Below are 25,845 nucleotides of genomic sequence, written 5' to 3'. Positions count from 1 at the left end.
ATAGGGTCTCACTCTGTCACCCAGGCTGGAGTGCAGTTGCGCCATCTCGGCTCACTGCAACCTTCACCTCCTGGGCTCAAGTGATCCTTCTGCATGAGCCTCCCGAGTAGCTGGGATTGCAGGCATGCACCACCACATCCGGCTTATTTTTGTATTTTTTGTAGAGATGGGGTTTCACCATGTTGCCCAGGGTGGTCTTAAACTCCTGGGCTCAAGTGATCCCCTGGCCTCAGCCTCCCAACGTGCTGGGATTGCAGGCATGAGCCGCTGCATCCAGCCCTGTGTTCCTTCTTGTGTTACTTTCTTGTGATTTTTTCCTGGAATATGGGTAGCGATTCAGCTCTCCAATATTGAAGTTGCATTTCCTTTCTTCCAATTCATGTGTATCCGTTTTTATTTGGAAGTTTTGTTTTTATACATTCAATAATCATCTTTTCTTCCTTTGGTATTATTTACTATGGGTATTTTATATAATTTTCAAATGGATTAAATGGTTCAGTTTTACTCTCATTTATTATCGAGATTGAACATACTAGTTTATAATTTATATATTTTCTATTCCTTTACCTCTAATTTCTTTGTCAGGTGTTATGAACCAAAGATGTATAATAAGAAAAGCCAGTGTAGCTAAATTAAGTAAAAAATGAAGAAAAACACAGAGGTTCACCATTATGCATTTTTTTTATTCCTAATCTTTAGGTTGATGAGTTTTTTTATTTTTATGAAATGAGATTAATTTCCTGACTTTTTTAGTTTTGAGGCCAAGTAGTGAGTAAGAATGTATATTCTAGGGCCAGGCATGGTGACTCAGTCATGTAATCTCAGCACTTTGGGAGGCCGAGGCAGTAGGATCACTTCATTCCAGGAGTTTGAGACCAGCCTGGGCAACATGGCAAAACCCCGTCTCTACAGAAGAATACAAGAATTGACTGGGTGTGGTGGTGTGCGCCTGTAGTCCCAGCTACTTGGGAGGCTGAGGTGGGAGGATCACCTGAGCCTGGGGAGGTTGAAGCTGCAGTTAGCCATGACCATGTCACTGCACTCCAGCCTGGGTGACAGAGTGAGACCCTGTCTCAATTAAAAAAAAAAAAAAAGACTAGATTGTGAATTCAGATGTAGGTTTGAATCCCAGCTTTTCCAGTTAGTAGCTGTGTGACTTTGGGGAAGTTTCTTAGCATCTTTGATACTCAGTTTTATAATTATTATTTAAGATGTTGCTTGTAAAGAGTTTAGTATAGAGCCTGACATTTAGTAAGTGTTTAATAAATATTAGCTAACAGTAAAACTAGAACATAAATACTGAATTGTATTTTGTTATTAATTATCCATTTCTCTGAGAAGTACTGTTCCGATAGTACATTTATAGGAAACTTGTGGACGTCTACAAACATATACGTTAAATCTCTTAGAAAGCAACCTGGATGCCCATATTAGAGAACTCTATTTTAAAAATGCATTCTAAGTATGTTTGTGGACTTGAATAAAATAAAACAAACAGAAACAGAAGCACTTCTTTTTTTTGCCTTCAGGCTTGAAATGAACATACTTTTTTTAAAAAAAACCTTCAAAATGAAAATATTAAATAAAAAGTTTAATAAAAAGAGAAAGCAAAAACTGTAGTTTAATAAAGTCTTCCTGTCTCTTCATGGTTAAAAAATGTTATAGATGGAACAATTTTGAAATATTCTTGAAATAGATAATCTTTATTTAGATACTGTCTTTATTTAGATACTGACAGATACTGTCAAGCCAAAATAAAAACAAATAACTTTATTTCACTTTTGTAAAATTCCTTTTCTAAAATGATTGGAATCTTTAGTTGTTTTGAGAATTCCAAAACACGTTTATTGTTTGCTTATAGTTTCAGCCTTATTCAAAAATAATGTGACTGACACATGATATAGAGAAACTTGTTACAAAAATAACGTTAAAATCCACATTTACTACTTGGGAATCGAAAATATTGAAGTGCAATAAAGCAAAAATGTTTTAAATTATCCAAATGTAAAATTTATGATAGCTTTCCCCAGGGGCAGTTTATTATATGCTATTAATGAGCCTTGTTTATGCTGGAAATGTTCCATCTTTGGCCTTGCGCCTTAGAAATCATTCATGAGCACATATTTAAACTGGAGCACACATGTTCTTTTGTAGTATGGCTTGCACATCTGCCAGCTTTCAACAAAATTGTAGGCCCTGTTAATAATAGTCCTTTTGTGTTTGGTGAAAAAGATACGACACTGTCAGTGGTTTTGCTTTTAAAATTTCTTTTAAACTTTCAGTCTTTAGAAAACCTCAATAGTGGCACGGTAGAACCAACTCATTCTAAATGCTTAGATATGGAAAGAAATCTGGGTCTTCCAACTAAAGAAGAAGAAGATGATGAAAATGAAGCTAATGAAGAGGAAGAAGATGATGATAAGGGTAAGCACTGGAGTGTGTTTGAAATGACTCACCTGTGATTCCTACCACTGAATTTAACTTAGGATCCAGTTTTGGATGGTTTGGAGGTCAGGGATTTTGTGGCATATAATTATTGGATCCTTATAAGCTTTTGTCTCCTTAGTGCTTTTGTCTCCATAAAGCACAATCTTACTACTTACAAAAATAGAGTAATAGTTGCATTATGATAATAAAAATACCTTTCCCTTTGTTTTTTTGTATTAAATACAGATGTGATTTCTCCAAATCATTATAGTTCTCATTTAGAATTATTAAAGCTGAGAACTCTAATAATGAACTTTCATTGTTTCGTGGTAAATTATCTTGATTCTTTGTATTGCCCTTTCTTGGCTACTCAGGAATCTTTCAAGCTCACTGTGGACAGGGAAAGTGAGTTGGGCAGAGCTAACATAACTTCATTGTGCTGTGCAGTTAGAATTTTGACCAAAAATGTAGGTAACTATCTTTTCCTAACTAAATTAGATTTAGGTAACTAAACTAAATGAGATTTTGGTAACTAAATTTAGGTGTAACTACATTTAGCTTTAGGTAACTAAAACAAAGATTTTATTTTATCTGTGGACTTTTTTAGTGTAGCACTAATGTAATTTCTGATTACCATTAATTGAAGGTTGGTTATATTATCACATTTGGATTGTTATGTTATAACATCTAAATGTTAGCCTGTAGAAGTATTCCTGATTCTAAAACATCAGGTTTTTTTTTTTTTTTTTTTTTTTAATAGTCCTGGCAAAGTGTGAATCACAACAAAATTCTAATACTTAAAAGTAATCCAAGTGTCATATATGGTACCCAGAAGACCAATTTATATTGAAATTGAAAAATAGAAAACATTAACCCATGGTAGCTATCACTGTATTCTTTCAAAGAAGCCAGTGAAATGACCTGTTTTCTCCCTCTATGTGGTATTTTTCTATTTGAACATAAATGCCCATTTTATTTTATTTCAAGACTCTTTGTTGCCAGCACCCAATGAAGAGCAAGTTACTTGCCTCAAGATGTACTTTGGCCATTCCAGTTTTAAACCGTGAGTATAATCTCAGTTAATCAAATCACATATTTAGTATTCTCTTTATGGTTATACATGCCACACTGTTTTTTCTGTGTGACTACAAAATTATTTCAAAGTGATAATTTGTATAAAATTCATTTCTGCAAATTGTTTTTTATAAGTGAGGAGAAATGGTTTTCCTTTACCTGAGCAGTTCTGAGTAGAAACTTGTTTAAAGATACTTATAAAAAAGTGTTAATTTAATACTGACTTGTTTTTCATTAAATGAGTGTCTATGTGCCTGTTTTGTGTATATTACCCAGAACATGCAGATGTACTAGAAGTTCTTAATACAACAATTTGAGGAATAGTGATAATCTTATCTATTTTAATGTACTCAAAATATGTTTACAAATAGCGGGCACATTTTTGTAAGGATTAAATGAGATGAATAAGAATGAGATGAACAAGTAAATGTGAATAAAACTAATAAGCATATGAAAATCTAGACTGGATTTTTCCTATTCTGAGAATTTAAAATGTAATCCACTGAAGTATTTCTTTCCTCTTTTCTTTTGATCTTAAACATTTTTTATTTATGTCTTGCATACAGAAAAGTGCGCATGCTGTAGAGATCAATGAATTGTCATAAACTGGGCACCCTGTAGCCAGCACTTAGTTAAGAATAGGTCATTAACAGCATGCCAGAAGACCACCTCTCCAATTGGTTTTTCCCATGATATTAAGAAAATTTTCTAAGATGTAGTAAAGTTGAAAGAATTTTTTTTCTGTGCATGTCTGTATTCCCACCACCTAAATTCTACTATCATTACTATACTTGTTTTATTACGTATCAACTCTCTATCCATCCATTAATTCATTCCAGTTTTAATATGCATCTCAGGGTCAATTGAGGACACCATTACACTTCCGCCTAAGGATTTCAGCATGTAAATTATTAACGAGTTAAATATTTACTTACAGTTTTTTCTTTTGATGTAAAATTTGCACATAAGGAAATATAAAACTTTTTAAGTGTACATTTGCAAATTTTAAGTATACATGTGCATACCCATGTAACCCAAATTGTTATCAAGAGATATTATTATCATCACCTCACAGAGTTCCCTTATTTCCCTTTTCAGTCAGTTCTTGTCCCTGGAGCATTTCTCTTATTTTGAAGTATTGATTCTTTTGGATATCTAGTATGAAACTTAGAATCTGTTTTTTACTTTAGATGTATGTAATGAAATTTAATACATATACCAAATGGTAGTTGTTAGTTAGCTTGAATGGAAGGTTGGTCAAATGGCATTCATTGTTTTAAAGTTCCAAGTTTGTGCAGATTTATGTATGAAGTTCGAAAATAAATTCTATTAAAGGAAATGAAAAATTGAATGGATTTTAATTTGTACCTTGGGTTTCTTATTAATAAAACAAAATAGCTTTTTGCTTTTCACCTTCAAGAGTTCAATGGAAAGTGATTCATTCAGTATTGGAAGAAAGAAGAGATAATGTTGCTGTCATGGCAACTGGTAAGTTGTATTTAAGCAAATAACCTAATCCTTTAAAAATAAAGCATGAAGAGTTTGAAATAATCTTTCATTAAACTCTCAAAATACAAATGCAACTACAAATGATGTAAAATATAGAAGAGAGTGAACAGAGAACAGATGCTCAGATTTATGTATCAATTAACTTTTAGAAAGATAGCATACTAGTATTGACCATTCATCTGTATAAGTACATTGTAAAAAGAAATGAAAGCGTCAAAGGTTTATTTTTATTTCTATGAGCGTATTTTTTTCATTTCAAGGATATGGAAAGAGTTTGTGCTTCCAGTATCCACCTGTTTATGTAGGCAAGATTGGCCTTGTCATCTCTCCCCTTATTTCTCTGATGGAAGACCAAGTGCTACAGCTTAAGTAAGTCATGTTATCATTGCTGCAACATCACCCTCTTTTTTTCTTCTGCGGGTGAAACATCTGATCCATCATGCATGTTAAAATCTAGTTCACAATAACACATTTCTGCAGGTATTGCTTTATCTTTATTAGTAATAAATGACACTTTAGTGGAAGAGCTTATCTTCTTTCTTGTGTTCTCTGTAATTCAAAGCTATCAGGTGGCCCTGATAAAATTCTTTTGAAAAACATTATTACTTTATGCTGGTTTATGTTGAATATCTCAAAATTATTTTCTGTTTCTATTATGCTTGCTTTTTAGCTTGATAAGAAGTGTATACATGGAAGTATATTTTTTATCTATGAAAAATTTTTCAGCTTCTTCAACCTGAGCTTGCAATCTGTTTTTAAATTGATACATAATATCTTTACATATTCATGGGGTACTGTAGTATTTTGTTACACTCATATCAAATACACTTGATCAAATCAGGGCATTTGTTCATCTTCATCAGCTTGAACATTTATCATTTCTTTGTGCTGGGAACATTTCTAATCTTTTCTTCGAGTTGCTTTGAAATATACAGTATTATTGTTGTTAACTATAGTTACCCTACTGTTGGTTAATGAGTACAAACATACAGTTAGATAGAAGGAATAGGTTCTAGCAAAGAACCAGAGTATACATTATTATATTTCTTTATTCTTGCTCACTTAAGAATCAAATTGATATGTGTAATGTGTACATGGGGCCAGAATATTTGTTTTTCTTCTTATAGAATGTCCAACATCCCAACTTGCTTCCTTGGATCAGCACAGTCAGAAAATGTTCTAACAGACATTAAATTGTGAGTAATTTTTTTTCCCTCAACTTTTATTTTGGATTCATGGGGCTGCATGAGCAAGTTTGTTACATGGGTGAATTACATGTTGCTGAGGAAGTTGTGAGTCATTTCTGTGATTTCTAATCATGTGGTCAGATGTCTGTGGTATATGAGAGACTTTTGTACACAAACAAATTTTATTAAATGCCTGAAAAAAAGTCCATGATTTTAAAATGCACTTTCTTTTTATAGTACCTTTGCAGGACTGTTACTTTTTAAATCCTTCAAACTTGAAGAAATCTGTTATTCTCAGTTCTTGGGCTATAAGATTCGCATTGTAGTCATAGAATTATAAAAATTTTGGTTTTGGAAGAGAAGCTGGAGCGTATCAAGATTTGTCTCATTTTATAGATGAGAAAACTGAGGCTCAGAGACAAGTAATTTGCCCAAAGTCACTCAATGACTGACTGATCAGGGACTGGATTCTAGGTCTCTTACCCAACGAATTCTATCATGATGTAATTCCTAAGGAGACTATCATCTCAGCCACACATACACACACCCGTTTTTTTTGTGTGTGTGTGTATATATATGTATACACACACAAACATATATACACACATATATACATACACATATATTAATATATATGCATATATATGCATATTCTAATTCAGAACATTTTCATCACTCCCAAAAGAACACCCCTGCCCATTAAGCAGCTGCTTTCTTTACATACATATTAGTATATACATACACATGAGATACACATGTATTTACTGAGTTTTGATAAATACATACAAAGATGTAAACCAAACCTCTAACAAGATACAGAGTATTACTGACACTCTAGAAAGTTTCTTCATGTCTCTCTCCAGTCTGTCCTTCCATCCTCCATCCTAGGCAAGCCTCTGCTCTGATTTTCTCTACCATAGTTTGGTAGAATGCCATATAAATGTGTTCACACAGTATGAACTCTTTTGTGTGAGACTTCTTTCATTTGGTGTAATGTTTCTGAGATTCTTCCCTGCTGTTGCATGTATCAGTAGTTTTTAGTTTTGTTTTGTTTTTGTTTTTTTAGAGACACCGTGTCCTGTCACCCAGGCTAGAGTACAGTGGTGCAATCATAGCTTACTGCAGCCTCTAACTTGTGGGCTCAAGCTATCCTCCTGCCTCCCAAGTACCTAGGGCTACAGGCATGTTCCACCATGCCTGGCTAATTATTAAATTTTTTGTAGAGACAGGAGCTTCCTTGGTTGCCCAGGCTGGTCTTGAACTCCTGGCCTCAGGATTGTTTCCAGTTTTGGAGTATTACAAATAAAGCTGCTATGAACATTCACATATAAGTCTTTGTATGGACATATGTTTTCATTTTATTGATACATATCAAGAAGTGGATCCTGTGGTGGATATATGTTTAACTTTTTTTTTCTGAGATAAAATGAGAAAGCGATCCTCCCGCCTTGGCCTTCCAAAGTGCCGGGATTACAGGCGTGAACCACTGCACTTGGCATAGTTGTTTGTTTGTTTGTTTGTTTTTTAAATATCTGAGTGTTATTTTATTATATTTCATTGAATATAGCACAGTTTGTTTTTACATTTTCTTATTGATAGACACCTAGGCAATTTTTCTAGTTTTGGACTGTTCCTAATAAAGCTGCTATACACATCCTTATAAAAATCTTTTTTGTGAACATGTTTTCTTTTTTTCTAAGCATTTTAAATCACCTTTATTGAGGTGTAATTGACTTACAATAAATTTTGTATGCTGAGAAAGTATAATTTGATAAGTTTTGGCACAGGTATGCACTCACGAAACCATCATCACAATCCAGATAATGAACATATTCATCACCCACAAAGTTTACCTTTTTGTTTCAATCCCAGTCACCAGGTAATTGCTGATCTCCTTCCTGTTACCATAGACTAGTTTGCGTTTTCTAAAATTATGTATACGCGGAGTCAATCATATTTTATGTGCTCTTTTTTTTTTGTCTGGTTTAAATAATGCAATATAATTATTTTGAGATTCATCCGTGTTATTACATTGAGTAATAGTTCATTCCTCTTACTGTTAAGTGGATTACATTTTATGGATATCCAACAAGTTGTTTATCCATTCACCTCATAGACATTTGGATTGTTTCCAGTTTTGAGTTCTTACAAATAAAGCTGCTGTGAACATTCATATGTAAGTCTTCGTATGGACATATGTTTTCATTTTATTGATTTTATATGAAGGAGTGGAATGACTGGAACATGTGATGGATATATGTTTAACTTTATTTTTTCTAATTGAGGTAAAATTCACAGAACATAACTTTTACCATTTTTAAATTTTATTTTATTTTGAGATGGAGTCTCGCTCTGTTGCCCAAGCTGGAGCACAGTGGCGTGATCTTGGCTCACTGCAAGCTCCATCCCCTAGGTTCACGCCATTCTCCTGCCTCAGCCTCCCAAGTAGCTGGGACTACAGGCGTCCACCACCATGCCCGGCTAATTTTTTTATATATTTTAAAAATATTTTTAGTAGAGACGGGGTTTCACCGTGTTAGGCAGGAATGGTTTCTGTCTCCTGACCTCATGATCTGCCCTCCTTGGCCTCCCAAAGTGCTGGGATTATAGGTATGAGCCACTGTGCCCGGCCACTTTTACCATTTTAATCGTTACTAAAGTCCAGTGGGTTTTGGTGTAGTAATACTATATAGTATAATATATAATATGTAACATTATTACTATATGATATATAGTAATACTATATAATATATATTATACATAATATTATTATATATTAATTCCGGAACATTTTCGTAACTCCCAAGAGAATTTCCGTACCCATTGTGTGGTCATTCCCTATTGTCCCTTTTATTTTCTTTTCTTTTTTTCTGAGACAGGGTCTCCCTCTGTCGCCCGGGCTGGAGTGCACTGGCATGATCATGGTTCACTGCAGCCTTGATTTCCTGGGCTCAATTGATCTTTCCACCTCAGTCTCCTGAGTGCTGGAACTGTAGGCACAAGTTACCATACCTGGCTAATTTGTTTTATTTTTAATAGAGATGAGATTTTGCTCTGTTGCCTAGGTTGTTCTCAAACTCCTGGGCTCAAGTAATTGTCCCACTTCAGCCTTCCAGAACACTGGGATTACAGGCGTGAGCCACTCTGCCTGGCCTTTTGTCTCTGTTCTGCCCACTTCCAACCACTAGTCTACTTTATGTCTCTATGATTTGCCTATTCTGGATATGTCTATAAATGAACTCATACAGTACATGGTCTTTTGTGTCTGGCTTCTTCTTAGCATAATCATATCAGTACTTCATTCAGTCTTTTTTTATGACTGAATAATATTCCATAGTATGGGCATACACATTTTAAAAAATTCGTTCATCAGGGATGGACATTTGGATTGTTTCCTTTTTGGCTGTTATGAATAATGGTGCTATGAACATTTGTGTACCAATTTTTTTATGAACATACATTTTCAACGCTTTTGCATATATGCCTAAGAGTGGAATTACTGGACTATATGCTAATTCTTTGTTTAAGAAACTACCAAGCTTTTGAGAATGATTGTATCATGGGATGTTCCCACCAGCAGTGTATGAGAGGTCCAGTTCCTCCCCATCCTTGCCATCACTTAGTCTAGCTGATCTTTAATTTAAGCCATTCTAATAGTATCTCATTTTATTTTTAGTTTGCTTTTCCCTAATGACTAATTATATTGAACATATTTTCATACACTTACTGGCCATCTGTATATCTTCTTTGAGGAAGTGTCTGTTAAAATCTTCTGCTTATTCTTTTTACTTATTGAGTTTTGATAGTCATTTCTATATTCTGAATATAAATTCTTTATTTGATATATACTTTAAAAACATTTTCTCCTAGTTTATGACTTTTCATACTTTCCACATAGTTCTTTTGAAGAGCAGCAGGTTTTCATTTTGATAAAGTCCAGTTTGTCAATTTGTTCTTTTAGGGATTTTTGCTTTTAGTGTTTTGACCCAAGGTTACAAAGATTTGCTTTTATGTTTTCTCCTAAAAGTTTTATAGTTTTAAGTTTTACATTTAGATTTATGATTCATTTTTAGTAAATGTTGTCTATTGTAGGAGATATTGATTACAGTTTATATATTTTTCACCTATTGTTCCAGCTCCATTTTTAAAAAAGACTATGCTTTTACACTGAATTGACTTTGTACCTTTGTCAAAAATAAATTGACTGCATATATGTGGGTCATTTGCTGCACTCTCTATTCTGTGTTTGGTGGATCTATGTCTGTCTTGATTGGTGTCTTGATTACTGTAGCTTTATAATAAACCTGGAAATCAGATAGTGCAAGGCCTCTAGCTTTGTTCTTTTCTTTCAGAGTTTTTCTGGCTGTTCTATGTCCTTTGTATTTCTGTGAGCATGTCAGCATCACCTTTTTAACCAAAATGCCCGCTGGGATTTTGATTGCGTTTACCTTGAATCTAGATATTGAAACAATAGCTGCCTTGATAATTATTGTCACTGTTTTATACCAAAGAAACTGGGCATGCTAAAGTAACTTGGCTAACATCACTTACCTTGTAAGGAGTAGAACTGGGCAGTTTGACATCAGAGCTTATTCTTTATACTGCTTCCTATGTTAATTAGAATACAATGTTAATTTCATAAAGGTAAAGGCATATCTGTTTTGTTAATATTTGATTCCTTGTGAAAGCGCAGTGCCTAGCGCACAGTAGACACTTAAACATCTGTTGAATGGACAGGTGAATGCTTTTAAAGTCTTTTCATATAGAAAATTAAGTTTCATTACATTTGGCTTGATCTGGGTCTTCATTTCATAGAATGGAGCACAGACTCTGTAAATATTTTGCCCCAGACCTAGCCTTATTACAAAGTGTCTTAATTAGGATTCTGTCTACCCAGAATAGAAATTAACTCAAGCTAGCATAAGTGTATATTGAATTTTGTATTAAGGATAAAGGAATGTCTCATAGATCCCACTTAAAAGAAATTAGCCAGCCCTTAGGAAGAGACTGGAATTGGGTTTGGAAAATACAATAGGGCTTTCTTTTTATCTATAGTCTTTAGTGAGTCATCCTCATTTTTCTCTCTGAAGAGGTAAGCATTCTCTGTATGTATATAGCCATCTTTTAGATTTTCGTTACATAAAGTATTTAAACATTCATCAGGTATTTTGATTTTAAGTTGTAATTCCTTGAGATGATTGTTTTCTTTATTGTTAATATGTTTCCTTTCTTTTTTTTTTTTTTTTTCTTTTTGTTTTGTTTGTTTTTGCAGAGGCAAATACCGGATTGTATACATAACTCCAGAATACTGTTCAGGTAACATGGGCCTACTCCAGCAACTCGAGGCTGATATTGGTAAGTGGTAAAGAAAGATCTTTGTAAATACTTACTGAGTTAATCTTTAAAGTTAAACCTATGGATGGACACTGGATTTCACTTCTGTTAAAATCTATTTCAAACATTACTTCCTCCAGGAAATCTGACTCTCTAATTGGGCGTTTCACCTATCTTATCCCATGATACTCTATAATTCCTTTTGCTACAGAAATTAGGCTCTGTTAGCATAATTGCCTGTTTATATATCTGTTTTCTTCTGCTAGGCTATACACTTTTCAAGGGAAAAATACCACTTCTTAAAATTTATGTTTCCCCAATGCAGTCAGTGTGCTTGACACATAGGCACTTAAACATATTGTTGAATGAATGTTGAATCCTAGGTTCTATGAAATTTTAATTTACTTGGTTTTCATGTTCTGTATCTAAATTAAGTTAATGTAGTGGTTTTGTACTCTCTTTGTTCATAAGAATCACTTTTCCATCTTAAAAAAAATGTAGGTAACCAACCCCCAACCTTGAAAATTCTGATTTAACAGGCGTGGGGTGGCACCTGGCATTGGTGGCTTCTCACAGGTGATTCTGATGTATAGCCAGGGTTGGAAACCACAGTACCTTTGATTAGTTGCCACTAGTGAGTTTGATTTATTACAAAAACCAAAAACTTGGATAAGTCAGAGTTTATTTCCTAGAAAGTGTAAATATAGAATTAGTCAAAAGCTGATAGCACTTTTTTTTGTTCTTAAAAATATTTTAAGCCTCAGTATAGTGAGACCTCGTCTCTACAAAGAATTTTTTAAAAAATTGGCCAAGCCTGGTGGTGCATGCCTGTAGTCCAAGCTACTTGGGAGGCTGAGGTAGGAGGATTGTTTGAGCCTGGGAGATGGAGGCTGTGGTGAGCCGACATTACACTACTGCACTCCATCCTGGGCAACAGAGCGAGACCATGCCTCAAAAAAGAATTTTTTTTTCTTCTTGGTGGTTAGGTTCAACTATCCAAGAATTGCAATCATGGCTCCTCTTGCAAATGCCCCTATTTCACACTCTCAGTTGACCTAACCAAATTTAATTTTTCAATATCATATGATCTTGTTATATAATTATGTATTGAAATAATTCCAGATAGGTTAGGTTTTCACATTGCAACGTCTCGTTTAACGGTTACTTTCATATAACTGTAGGAAAGCATTTGATAATTTTTCCAACAATATAATGAAAACAAACTTGTATCTTTTTTGGTATGTGTTAAAACCAACAACAGAATGAGGGCAGCAATTAACATTTCATTAAATATATTAGCAACGAGTACATTTATGAGCTCTTAAACTCCCTTATTGACATACTATATTTTTTGCCTTTAATGGACAATGAATTTGATATGTTTCCTATTAGGTTGTATGAAGTTCTTGTGAATATTTCACTTTGAATTAAGAATAACTACCCTATATATAAATTTCATGGTTGTATTGCAAAAGCTAGGGTCTATGTCTTTAGTGGTCTGGGTACGTTTTTACTATTTGCTTTGTTTCTGTGATAGTGTTAAATGAATAATAAGCTTAAGTATTTAAACAAATATTTAATACTTTTGACAAGTAGTTAAAACTCTATTTTTATTTTTTTGTAATGGATGAATTATGAACACTGCAATTATTAGAGCAGTGTACTTTGCTTATGATGGATGAAAATGTTCTCTGGTTGACTCAGTGTTGAATAAAAAGGGATAAATTAAATAAAAATTATTTTTGAAATATTTTCCTTTGCCTTTTGTTGCGGGAAATTGTACAATGCTTGCAGAAATGAATATACGCAGGATGTTATTTGTACAGCAGTCTGACATTTAGCTAATCAGATTCCTCATTTTTTGGTAAATGTTAAATTACTTAAGTAGTCTGGATTTTTAACAGAAAGAGCAAACATAGTTTTATAGGGAGACTCCTTACCAACCAGACTTTTAACTTAAGTGAATGTTGGCAAAAGCTTGTCTAAACTGATTTTGAGGGATAAGGTTTAGCTCCATTAAAAGCTACTTTGTCAAACCTGTAACTAAAGCTTTTAAAAAAAGGAAAGTTTTAAAGTAAAAGAGACCATCATCTCTGTTTCAACCTATTTAATTTAAAATCTGAGCTGAAGTAGGAGTATTGCTTCCACCCAGGAGTTCGAGACCAGCCTGGGCAACACAGTGAGACCCCATTTCTGAAAAAAAAAAAATGAGCTAAGCATGGTACCTGTTATAGTCCTACTTACGAAAGAAAGAGAGAGAGAAGGAAGGAAGGGAGGAAGGAAGGAAGGAAGGAAGGAGGGAAAAATCAATCAGTCACTCAGGTTTAGTTTCAAAAGCCAAAATAATTATAGTGATAATATTGAATTTTTTCCAGCCACTCAGTAGTACCCAGAGAATTTTGATACAAATAACTGACTTTGCCCCCATGTTTAGTAGGTTTTTTTTTTTTTGGCTTTCTTTCTCCTCCACACTGTCTTAAGACTGTTGTAACTTGTAATGTCAATGAATTGTAATTGTTTATTTGCATGTCTGTCTCCTCTTTTAGAATTGTGAATTCCTCAGGTCATGGATTGTATTTTATTAGTCTTTTTATTGCTAGAAAAGTGTTTGGATAATAATAGATATTTATTAACCATAATAGGAGTAGTAGCAATTTTTTTGTGTGTGTGCCAGGCCCTATTTTAGCATTTTATGTGAATGATATAATTTAATCTTTAGAGCATCTAGAAAATGTTAGGTACTATTATTGTCCACATTTTACTTGTGAGAGGACTGAGACTTGGAAAGCTTAAGTAACTTGCTTAAGGTAATACACATGACAGGTGGTGGAGCCAAGTTCTGCATCTGGGCAGTCTGACTTTAGAGCTTTTTAATCATCCTCCTCTTAGTGTCTGAACATTATTAATGCTCAGAGAAGTATCAAAGAATGATCATACTCATTAAAGGAAAAACTTATTCTTATGTATCAATTTGTTAATTGAGGGCAAAAGCACGACTGTTACTACTTTGAAAAATCTGAAGACATTGTTCTGACATGCATTACAACACACTGTTGATTCCGCTTCAGTGTGTGTGTCTGGTGTGGGGGCAGAGCAGAGAGGCTTCTACAGGAAGAAAGAACAAATTACGTTTCTTCTTACCTACTTTGTACATCATGTGATTTAGCTCTTCCCATACCATTTTACATTAGAAAATGTGGCTGTCCTCCTGTGCTCTGATACTGGCATTTCAGAGGACTCTGCAATATGATGTGTGGCAATGCAGTTAATTTCAGTAGAAATTTGCTGGCTCTTTTTATCTCTTTTAATAGCTAACGCATGAGACAAAATTGAAGGTATTACCAAAGAGAAATGCAGGTGGATAGTTTTGGAGACAAAGTCACAGTAAGCAATTCATCTCTCCAAGGAATAGTGATGAAAGCTGAGATCCAATAAATGTCTTCTTTGGATTAATACATAAATATTTCCTTTTAAAATTCTTAAGCCTTTTATTCATATATCTCCCCTCTCCCTATTTCCAATAATGATTTTTTGTCTTAATATGATGGTATTTATGCTTCTGTTTTTATAGGAACCAAATACTTTGATTTTGGTTATTTGTTCTCCTTCGGAGATGTAGATGAGTTTATTTTTTCCTTTTGAGCTTTATGTTTTCCTTTACGTGTTTTTCTTTTTTATAGGTATCACACTCATTGCTGTGGATGAGGCTCACTGTATTTCTGAGTGGGGGCATGATTTTAGGAATTCATTCAGGAAGTTGGGCTCCCTAAAGACAGCACTCCCAATGGTAAGCTTTGCCAAGTCTGATGTCCCGAAATTACGTTCTTACTAAGGAGAGCATTCAGGATTGGGGAGTGGTAAAAAAGCTGGAGACTTCACTATAAAAGAGCAAATGGATAATATGAAAAGAGAACTATTTTTAAAAAAATTCTAAAGTTGGCATATAATCTATTGAGGAATACAGTAGAACAAGACTTGACAAACCTTTTCTGAAAGGACCAGGTAATAAATATTTCAAGCTTTATAGGCCACATGTAGTCTGTATCACATATTCCTCTCTCTCTCTCTTTTTTCTTTTAGTAACCCTTTAAAAATGTAAAGGGTTACATTTTTCACTGGTGGGCCATAACAAAACAGGCTGTGGGCCATATTTGTCCAAATGTCTTCTCAGTGATCTTTCATCCATATATCCTTTTACTCTAGGATGCTGTGAAATCCCGGTTACCCCTTATTGTATCACATTGAAAACCTAAAGTTTGAACTATTCTACAGAGATTTTATTAAAGCTTTCAGTATTAGAATTTCCCTTTCTTCCCTATTATAAAAAATAGCAAATTTTGACCAGTCGCCGGGGCTCACGCCTGTAATCCCAGCACTTTGGGAGGCCAAGGTGGGCGGATCACCTGAGGTCAGGAGTTCGAAACCAGCCTGGTCAACGTGGTGAAACCCTGTCTCTACTAAAAATACAAAAATTATCTGGGCGTGGTGGCAGGTGCCTGTAATCCCAGCTACTCGGGAAGCTGAAGCAGGAGAACCGCTTCAACTCAGGAGGCGGAGGTTGCAGTGAGCCAAGATCGTGCCATTGCACTCCAGCCTGGGGAACAAGAGTGAAACTCTGTCTCCAAAAAACAAAACAAAACAAATTTTTACATGAATATTCTACATGATTGGCATATTTACATGAATGGTTTAAAAACCCACAGTACTAGCACTGTTTTATTTTTTATTTTGAAAATTGTAAATTCACAAGAAGTTGTAAAAACAAAAACAAAAACAAAAAAAATGTATAGAGAGGTCCTATGTACCTTTCACCCAGTTTCCTGAACAGTATCATCTTGCATGACTATAGTACAGTATCAAAACTAGGAATATGACATTTGTACAGTATCTACAGTTTATTCTTATTTCTCCAGTTTTGTAAGTATTCTTTTGCATGGTGTGTGTATTGTTCTATACAGTTTAATCTCATGTACATTTGTGTAACTACCACTGCAGTCAGGATACCAAATGTTCCCTTACCACAAAGCTCCCTGGAGCTGTTCTTCCCACCCCTGGCGCTAGCCACTGGCAACCACAAATCTGGTCTCACTCTCTAAAATTTTATTTCAAGAATGTTATATACATGGAATCATGCAATTTGTCACCTTTTGGAATTAGTTTTTTTCACTCAACATAATTACCTTGAGATCCATTCAAGTTGTTTGTGGTCATGTGTTGCTTAACAACAGGGATATTGTTCTGAGAAATGTGTTCTTAGGACATTTCGTGGTTATCTGAACATGCACTTACACAAACTTGTATGATAAAGCTTACTGCATACCTAGGCTGTATGGTAGAGCCTATTGCTCCTAGGCTGTAAACCTGTCCAGCATGTTACTGTAATGAATACTGCAGGCAATTGTAATACAATGGTAAGTATTTGTGTATCTAAACATATCTAATGTAGAAAAGGCACAGTAAAAATACAGTATAAAAGATAAAAGATGGTATACCTGTATAGGGTGCTTCCTGCAAATGGAGCTTGTAGGACTGGAAGTTGCTCTGAGTGAGTGAGTGAGTGGTGAGTGAATGTGAAGGCCTAGGACATTACTCTACACTACTGTAGGCTTTATACATATTGTACACTTAGTCTACACTAAATTTATTTTAAATTTTTCTTTAAAAATTTTCTTCCTTTAATAATAAATTAATCTCAACTTTTGATTAATTTTGATTCATAAACCTAAAACACTTTTTGACTTTGGACTCTTGTAATAACTCTTCGATTAAAACATAAACACATTGTATGGCTCTACAAAATTTTTTCTTCCTTGATTAATGCATTCCATAAGCCTTTATTTTAAAATTTTATTTTTATTTTTTAAACTTTTTTGTTAAAAACTAAAATACAAACACACATATCAGCCTAGACCTACACAGGGTCAGGATCATCAGTATTACTGTCTTCCACCTCCACATCTTGTCCCACTGGAAGTTCTTTAGGGGCAGTAACACTCGTGGAGCTGTCATCTGTGATAACAATGCCTTCTCCTAGATACCTCCTGAAGGACCTGCCTGAGGCTGTTTTACAGTTAACTTTAGAAAATGAATATGTAGAAGGAGTATACTCTAAAATAATGGAAAAGGGTATAGGTAAATATGTGAACCAGTAACATACTTGTTTATTATTCATCAAGTTATATACTGTACATAATTGTATGTGCAATACTTTTTAATGACTGGCAGAACAGTAGGTTTATTGATAGCAGCATCACTACAAACATGAGCAGTGCCTTGTGCTAAGACATTATGGCGGCTATGACATCACCTGGTGATAGGAATTTTTCAGCTTCATTATAATCTTATGGGACCACTGTTCTACATGTGGTCTGTCATTGACAGAAATGCCATTAAGTACCACGTGACTGTTTTTCGGAAGTCTGTTCCTTTTTATTATTACAGAGTATTCCATGGTATGGTTGTACTACAGTTTTAACTGTTCACCTGTTGAAGAACTTTTGGGTTGTTTTCCAGTTTTTGACTATTATGAATAAAGATGTTATGAACATTTGTGTGTATCTCAAAAGTTCTTCAATAGGTGAATGGCTAAACAACCTGAAAATATAAAAGTTTTCATTTCTCTGGGATAAATGGCCAGGAGTGTATTTTTAGTTTTTAAGGAATTGCCAAACTGTTTTCCAAAGTGGCTATAGCATTTTACATTCCTGTCAGCAGTGTGTGAATGATCTAGTTATCCTTGCCACCGTTTGTTGTTGCAACTGTTTTTTATTTTAGCCATTTTGATAGGTGTCGAGTGGTATCTCACTTTTAATTTGCATTTCTCTCGTGGCTAATGATGTTGAATGTCTTTTCATATGCTAATTTGCCTCCGGTGAAATTCCTTATATAATTGGAGTGCTTGTTTTTTTCTGTTGAGTTTTCAGAGTTTAAAAAATACATTATAGAAATGAGTCCTTGGTCAGATACGTGGTTTCAAATATTTCTTTCATTTTGTAGCTTGTCTTTTCATTCTTTTTATCATGTCTTTCACAGAGTACATATTTTACATTTTAGTGAAATCCAGTTTATCATTTTTTCGTTTATGGATTGTACTCTTCACCTAGCCCTAGATCCTGAAGATTTTCTCCTATGGTTCTTTCCTAAAATTGTTACAGTTTTATGTTTTAGGTCTGTGATCCATTTTGAGTTAAATTTTGTATAAGATGTGAGGTTTAAGTCAAGGTTCATTGTTTTCCCAATAGACGTTAAATTACTGCAGACCCTTTGTTGAACAGGCTGCCCTTCCCTTGTTAAATTGCATTTGCCCTTCTTTGCAAGTCATTTGGGTGTATTTGTCTAGGTCTATTTCTGGGTTCTCTAGCCTGTTATATTAATTTTGAATGAATAAATAAAGTTGACTTATGTTTAAGTTTTCTTGGTAGTAGTGAGGCAGTGGTGCCTTCTGAGCCCAGGATTTCCCAGTTTTGTGAGTAAACTGTGTTAGAAATTGTTTGTTATTCTTTTGGTAGATTGTCTAGTTCAATTTCATTGCTCATTAATCTTGCTTATAGATAGCAAATTGAGAGGAATCTCAAAAATAGTGTCTTTTGTTAGCTTATCTCACAGAGTTTGGTTGGAGCAGATATTAAAACAGAACAAACCAAAAAGAAATTAAATATACTAGTTAGCAAGTTTATATTGAGGGAAAATCAAGCCATGTGAATTGAGCTCCAGTGATGTGGCTGACCTTGGGTCAGATTTTTGTATTATGGTTCAACAAGGTAGCTGTTAAAATCTTCATACTACTTCTTGAAATAATTCTTCAGTAGTCACGTAGGACAGCACACACTCCTGGATTTCTTCTTTCCTTACTGTCTCTTTATTCTCAGTCTCCTGTTTCTTCTCATCTCCCTGCCCTTTTAATGTTGGCCTTCCAGAAACCTTAGTCTTTGGACCTACCTTTGTACTCATTTTCTTGGTCATTTCACCTAACATACAATTTTATTTTATTTTATTTATTTTTTAATTTTTGACATAGAGTTTCACTCTTGTTGCCCAGGCTGGAGTGCAATGGCGTGATCTCAGCTCACTGCAACCTCTGCCTCTAGGGTTCGAGTGATTCTCCTGCCTCAGCCTCCCGAGTAGCTGGGATTACAGGCAGGCACCACCATGCCCAGCTAATTTTTGTATTTTTAGTAGAGATGGTGTTTCACCATAGTGGCCAGGCTGGTCTCGAACTCCTGACCTCAGGTGATCCACTTGCCTTGGCCTTCCAAAGTGCTGGGATTACAGATGTGAGCCACCACGCCCAGCCTGCAGTTTTAAATACCAAGCCTATGCTGAGAACTCCCAAATTTTTATCTCCATCATAGACTGATATCAGCAGTATATGAGTGATCCAGTTGTTTTTGCCTCTTTGCCAGCATTTGGTGTTGTCACTATTTGTTCATTTTAGCCATTTAGTAGAATATATGTACATATATGTGTGTACACACAGGCACACATCTATGTAACTACTCAACATGCCTCTGGTGAGATGACCAAAAGGTGTCTCAAACTTAACCTCTTCCTAACTGACTTCTGCGTAGCACTCCAGATCTGCTCTTTGCTCACTCGGTTCTCCATCTTGTTTAACGGCAACTCCATTGGCCAAAATTTTGGAATTTTCCTCAATTTTTTCTCTTTTTCTCACACTCCACTGTTTATTTAAACAGTAAGGAAATCTCGTGAGGTCTTCAGAATATATGCAGGATTAAATCATTTCTCTCTTGATCCCTGCCATTCCCCAGGTAAAAGCCACCATCTCCTTAGAGCCTCCTGCTTTCACTCTTCCCATCCCTCATTCTGTTTCAACACAGCGTCCAGAGTGATACTTTAAAAATGAAGTCAGATAGATCATGTCTTCTGCTCAGAACCACCTAGTAGCATGCCATTTCCCTCTAAATAAAGGCAAAAGCCCCTTCCATTTTCCCTCTGACCTCATTCTCTCCTCCTTGTCTCCTCATTCACCGGATTCAGCCACATCACCCTCTTTGTTTTTCTTTGTACATTCCAGGCATGCTCCAGTGCCTGGGCTTTGTGCCTGCTGCTTCCTTTCCCTGAATACGTTTCCCCCACATTATCTGTGTGATGTTCTCCCCTACTTCTCTCAGATGTTTTGCATTTAGGCCTTCTGGGCCGCCATATTTGAAATATCAGATTAGTTTCCCCTCCCCCATCATTCAACATTACTCCTGAACCTTTGCTTTTTTAAAAATAGCACTATCACTGTTTAACTTACTATGTTATATTTTGTTAATTTTCTGTGAGTTCTTTTTCACTGGAATATTCTTTGTAGGGAGGAGTTTTTGACTGTTGGTTTATAAAATCTAGAACAATACCTGGCTTATAGGAGGTGCTCTATATATAACGGGGTGAATGAATGAATGAATTCTGATGAGAAAGCTGAGAATTAGTAAAGTGACTTTCCAAAACAGGTAGTGGGCAGTATAGAGTTGGGCCATAAATAGCTACACCATACAAGCAAATGATTTGAAAGAGGCATAAAATGTAATTTCTGCCCTCAAGTAGCTCATAGTTCAGTAAAGGAGTCTAGATTCATACCTATAACAGTAGAAGTAATAGTACCAAACAAAATATGGTATTATGAAGTGGTACAAATAATACAAAAAGATGAACAGTGTTAGTAGTACATGTTTAGAAGGGATTTCTGTGGTGAAAGTTGCTACGCACAGTGCACCTGGAGGACTGATTTCCATTAATTTAGAATGGTTTAAAATAAGCTTTTGGAAACTAGGAAGATTACTTTCTGTAATCCTTTCCTAGGCCTTTGATTCTAGAAGGATTGTGTTAAAGGAGTTTTAAATATTTTATACAGTTCTTAAACATTTTTTGGCTTGAATTAAATCTTGTATTATGTCTGGTCATGGATGTCATTGGATCATTTTCATTTCTTGGGAGGATTAATAAAGCACGTTCCTTCTGTTGGGCCTCCAGTGCAGGGAGCGTGTTGGCCGAGCAGTGGCTGAGAAAACCTTTTTCCCCTGGTGTTTTCAAGAACCCTCTTTATTAGCTAAATGGTGAGACATGCCACCTGGTGGTTATAGCACTATCATTTTTTTTCACTGTTCTTGGTGCTTTTTTTCTTCTTCTGATTCCAGTTATACTAGGATAACTAGTATAAACCTAGAGTGTTTCACACCATATTATTTCAGTAAGTTCAAAAACAGCAGAGATGACTAAGCTGTTTGGCACAAAGATTCCTATTTGGAGGGAATCAGACAAAGTGGGTGTTGAGAAAGAACAGGCAGGCAGAAAGCTTTGCATCAGTCTTAAAGCTATTTACATTTCAGGTAAGAGGAACTGTGAAGTCCATGAGACATGTGGGGTTTTTCTGTTACTTTCTCCCCAGTACCTACTACAAAGATCAGCACATAGTAGGTACTCAGTAACTATTTAGAATGAGTGCGTGAATGAATGAAGTATGTGTGATGTTATGGAGTACAAAGTTAGAATTAGCAACATGACCTGAATTTAGAAGCAGGTGGAATACTTACACTTTTCTCAATCTGTGGGGACTACACCATTGAAGTATATGTCTAAGATCTTCCTAAATTTATAGTCATAAATCTGTTACTATAAATTTAGGAAGATTAATTTATATTTGGTTGTTTGATTTCCAAAACTTGCTGCCTGTTAAAAAGAAATTAAGACCTGTCAACTTAAAGAATACATTTTGTGAGTTAAGAACTAAGTGACAGTATAATTTATTACCCGAAATAGTTTGCTTCTGAAAATTAAAGAGTTCAAGCTGTTAATAATTATGCCATGACTGCAGGCATAAACTGGGAATGTCCCGGCAAATGAGGATATATTGTCACCCTTCTCATAGCCTGACTGTGTGTTGTTTTTAAGCTTCACTCTAGTTTATATATTTTAAATGTCATAAAATGCCACATACTTACAAGAGAAAAGGTCCTATTCATTGCTGAAGTGGAAGTTTATCATTAATTTTTAATATATTCTATTACTTTATTTTCTAATTCTAGAAGCAACATTCTGAGCTATATCTTTCTAGAATGTTGAGGCAAAAGAGTAAATTTATAGTGATTTTCACCGTTACCAGATTGCTGGAATAGGGAATTTCTGGTAGCAAGATGGGTCTAACACATCATACAGCCCTCTCCATCTCATTTTTTTTTTTTTTTTTTTTTTTTGCTGAAAGAGCAGCCCTTGCAAATGTCAGTTGCAAATCGGGGAGTAGTACTCATGTCTCTGAAGTTCTTATATAGAATTCTTTTTTTTTATTTTAATGACAATATTTGTAAAAGTTGAAACTTTTTGAGCACTTACTATATTTGATGCATTACAGCACTTTGCATGTTTTATCTCACTTGATATTCATAACTTTATGAGATGGCACTGTTATTGTAGCCATTTTATAGATGAGGAAACTGAAGCTTAGAGAGTTAAATAAAGAGCTCAAAAATCTCACATCTAGTAAGTGGCAAAAACAGGATTTCAACTCAAACAATCTGATTCCAAAACAGATTTTTTCCACTGTGGTGCCATTCTTTTGCCTGGTTTTTCTGTTAACTTCTTAAAGATATGTCATGTTTCATGCTTACTTCCTCATTTTCATAAATATATTACCTGCCCACTTATACATTATATTGCTTAGAAACAAACCCAACCCTCTTTTCTTATGGACTGTATCCTGAAAATCACTGTTTTTAATATGCAATTAAACAAGTATTTTATTAGTGCATTTATATAAATTATTTGACCAAAACACTTAAACTGGTGAAAGTGCTTTACTATGAGAGTGAGAATGTGCATGTTCTAAGAACCTCTAATTTTTAAACTTCCCTTAGTTTCAGTCTTATATTTGTTAAAACCTGTGTGTTAACACGGATACACCCATGTTGGGGTTGATTAGAGAAACCAACCTCTTCATAGATTAGCTTGTTCCTCTTTAAGTTGCTAGGCAGGCACTGTAAATTCAGAGAACAATCTGATTTTAAGCCACAAACCAATGAAATTAATTTTGGGGTTGCCTTTTCAAATAGTGTCACAAAATTTAAGGATAAAGAATGCAAAAATGATGCTAATTACCTTGTCACATTCGTTTTGATTTAATTGTTTTAATTTGAAAAAACCTACTCTCAAACTTAATTGATTTTTTTTTTAATGTGAGTTTGGAGATTGAGTTTTTAATTCAGTAAAGTTATAGTGATTGAAAAAGTAATTTATAATTTTTAATAAAGTGATCTTGTTTTAATTTTGAGTCATATTCTAGAATTGCTTCTTTGCAAATTGGTAAATTGCACATACATTTCCACTTATATACAAGATAATTGTGATAGTTGGTTTGTAAAATAGATGCAGTGCATCTGAAGAGCTATTTTATGAGAATATTGTTTCCTGTATCTGTCATGAGCCAAAAAGAATATTTTTAAGAAAGTTATATTCTTGGTGATAGAATAGCTGATAATTTAGAAACAGTTGTAAGACAGTCCACTTTTTCTGATTATGAAACAATACCATAGTTACATGTAATTTCCTATAATAGGATAAAAATATGAGATCTAGTTTTGGGGGATTTCTGGAAGATGACATATTCGTGTTTTTTCCTGATAACTGCTGAGTCTCCTGCTCTGTCTGCTAATCCAGTCAAGAAGTCTTTGCTAGCAATCAATTAATCATACATGTTTCATTTATACATATTTCCTATATATAGTATGTTATTGATTATCTCAGTACCACTGAAGAGAGGTTATCTGGGTCGTTGGAGCTTTGCTTCTAGATTTGTGAAGATATAAACTTATATATTTAAAATAGGAGGCCAAAAAAAAAAAGACCATTGCTTTATGTAGTTAGATTTTCAGTGAGAGTTTATAATTTGTAATTGTCCATTAATGAAATATAAGGCATAATTTACTTCCTGCTTATATCAGCACCATTTCAAATGTAATAAATGTTAAAAAATAATAAATGGAGAAGTAGATAGCTGATAGGTAGGCTTAATTTAATAAGACAAGGTAAATTGCATTTGGAAACCTCATGGATTTAATGTTTTATTTAAATGATTTCTGATTTTTAAAAAGTAAATATTGTATCCAGAAGCCTGAGAAACAAGTTAGTAGGGAGATTTTTTTCTTTACAAAAAATTTTACAGTTGCGTCTTTGACATTGTACTTCTGACTGTTGTCCTACCAGTCTCTTTGTAAGAAAGCAATACACATGTCGGGAATGAGTGGGCTCTTTCCTTTTTAAAATAACAGTTTTACATCATTCAGGTTCCAATTGTTGCACTTACTGCCACTGCAACTTCTTCAATCCGGGAAGACATTGTACGTTGCTTAAATCTGAGAAATCCTCAGATCATCTGTACTGGTTTTGATCGACCAAACCTGTATTTAGAAGTTAGGCGAAAAACAGGGAATATCCTTCAGGATCTGCATCCATTTCTTGTCAAAACAACAAGGTAAGGATTTAATGGTTGATGAATTTTGGTAATGATTTCCTTTTTTTTTTTTTTTTTAAACAAGTTATGTATTTTACAGTTTTCTTCTAATGCATATTTAACGTATTTCAAATTCCACCTAGTTTTGGTTCAAGTCAAGCATGATGTTATATAATCAACTCAGTGGTTGAGAATAGTCTATTTTTAAAAGCAGAAACTAATTCTTCTAATATCTTAATACCCCATTCTGTTGCTTAAACAGGGCGAATACTGTTTATTTTTGTTTTTAAAATTTTTATTTATTTATTTATAGAGACAGGGTCTCACTGTCGTCCAGGCTGGAGTGCAGTGGTGTGATCACAACCCACTGCAGCCTCAAACTCCTGGGTTCAAGCAGTCCTCCTGCCTCAATCTCCCAAGTAGCTGGAACTACAGGCTCGCACCACCATGCCTGGCTAGGACATATACTCTTAATGATTGACAAGTAAACAAGCAAACATAAAATGACTCTTTCATCTGAATTCTGCCTAGTTTACTAATTACATGACTTCAGTCTTAAGGAGCTTGGAAAAGGTTATCTTACAAACACATTGGAGCCTGTATTGTGTTCCAAGGACTATTGTAGGCGCTTTATATAAATGATCTAATTTAATCCCTATAACTGCTCATCAGTAAGTTACCTATTATTTTCATTTTACTGATGAGGAAACTGACATTAGTACTTTTTTTCTGTTTATTTTGTTTAAAGGCATTTTAAATATGTATGTTAAGAAATTTTCAAAAGCCTTTATTTTACTTTTTATGAGCCTTTATTTACTATTTGAGACAGCGTCTTTCTCTGTCACTCAGGTTGAATGCAGTGGCGCGATC

At 34.5% G+C, this 25,845-nt stretch overlaps 1 protein-coding gene across 1 annotated transcript in view; it reads left to right on the top strand.

The window, feature by feature from the left end:
* The window catches only part of WRN (Werner syndrome, RecQ helicase-like), a 147,640-nt gene that overhangs the window by 52,556 nt on the left and 69,239 nt on the right, over nucleotides 1–25,845 (top strand). Inside the window, 8 exon segments of the mRNA XM_011977717.1 lie at nucleotides 2,283–2,424; nucleotides 3,415–3,490; nucleotides 4,922–4,989; nucleotides 5,271–5,379; nucleotides 6,138–6,206; nucleotides 11,470–11,552; nucleotides 15,212–15,318; nucleotides 24,809–24,996. Of these exon segments, the coding sequence (XP_011833107.1) occupies nucleotides 2,283–2,424; nucleotides 3,415–3,490; nucleotides 4,922–4,989; nucleotides 5,271–5,379; nucleotides 6,138–6,206; nucleotides 11,470–11,552; nucleotides 15,212–15,318; nucleotides 24,809–24,996 (842 nt within the window).

This window comes from Mandrillus leucophaeus, unplaced genomic scaffold, assembly GCF_000951045.1.
Source record: "Mandrillus leucophaeus isolate KB7577 unplaced genomic scaffold, Mleu.le_1.0 Scaffold183, whole genome shotgun sequence".
NCBI classification, from domain to species: domain Eukaryota; kingdom Metazoa; phylum Chordata; class Mammalia; order Primates; family Cercopithecidae; genus Mandrillus; species Mandrillus leucophaeus.
Note: the sequence above shows the minus strand (reverse complement) of the source record. Positions and strands in the feature narration are given on the sequence as shown.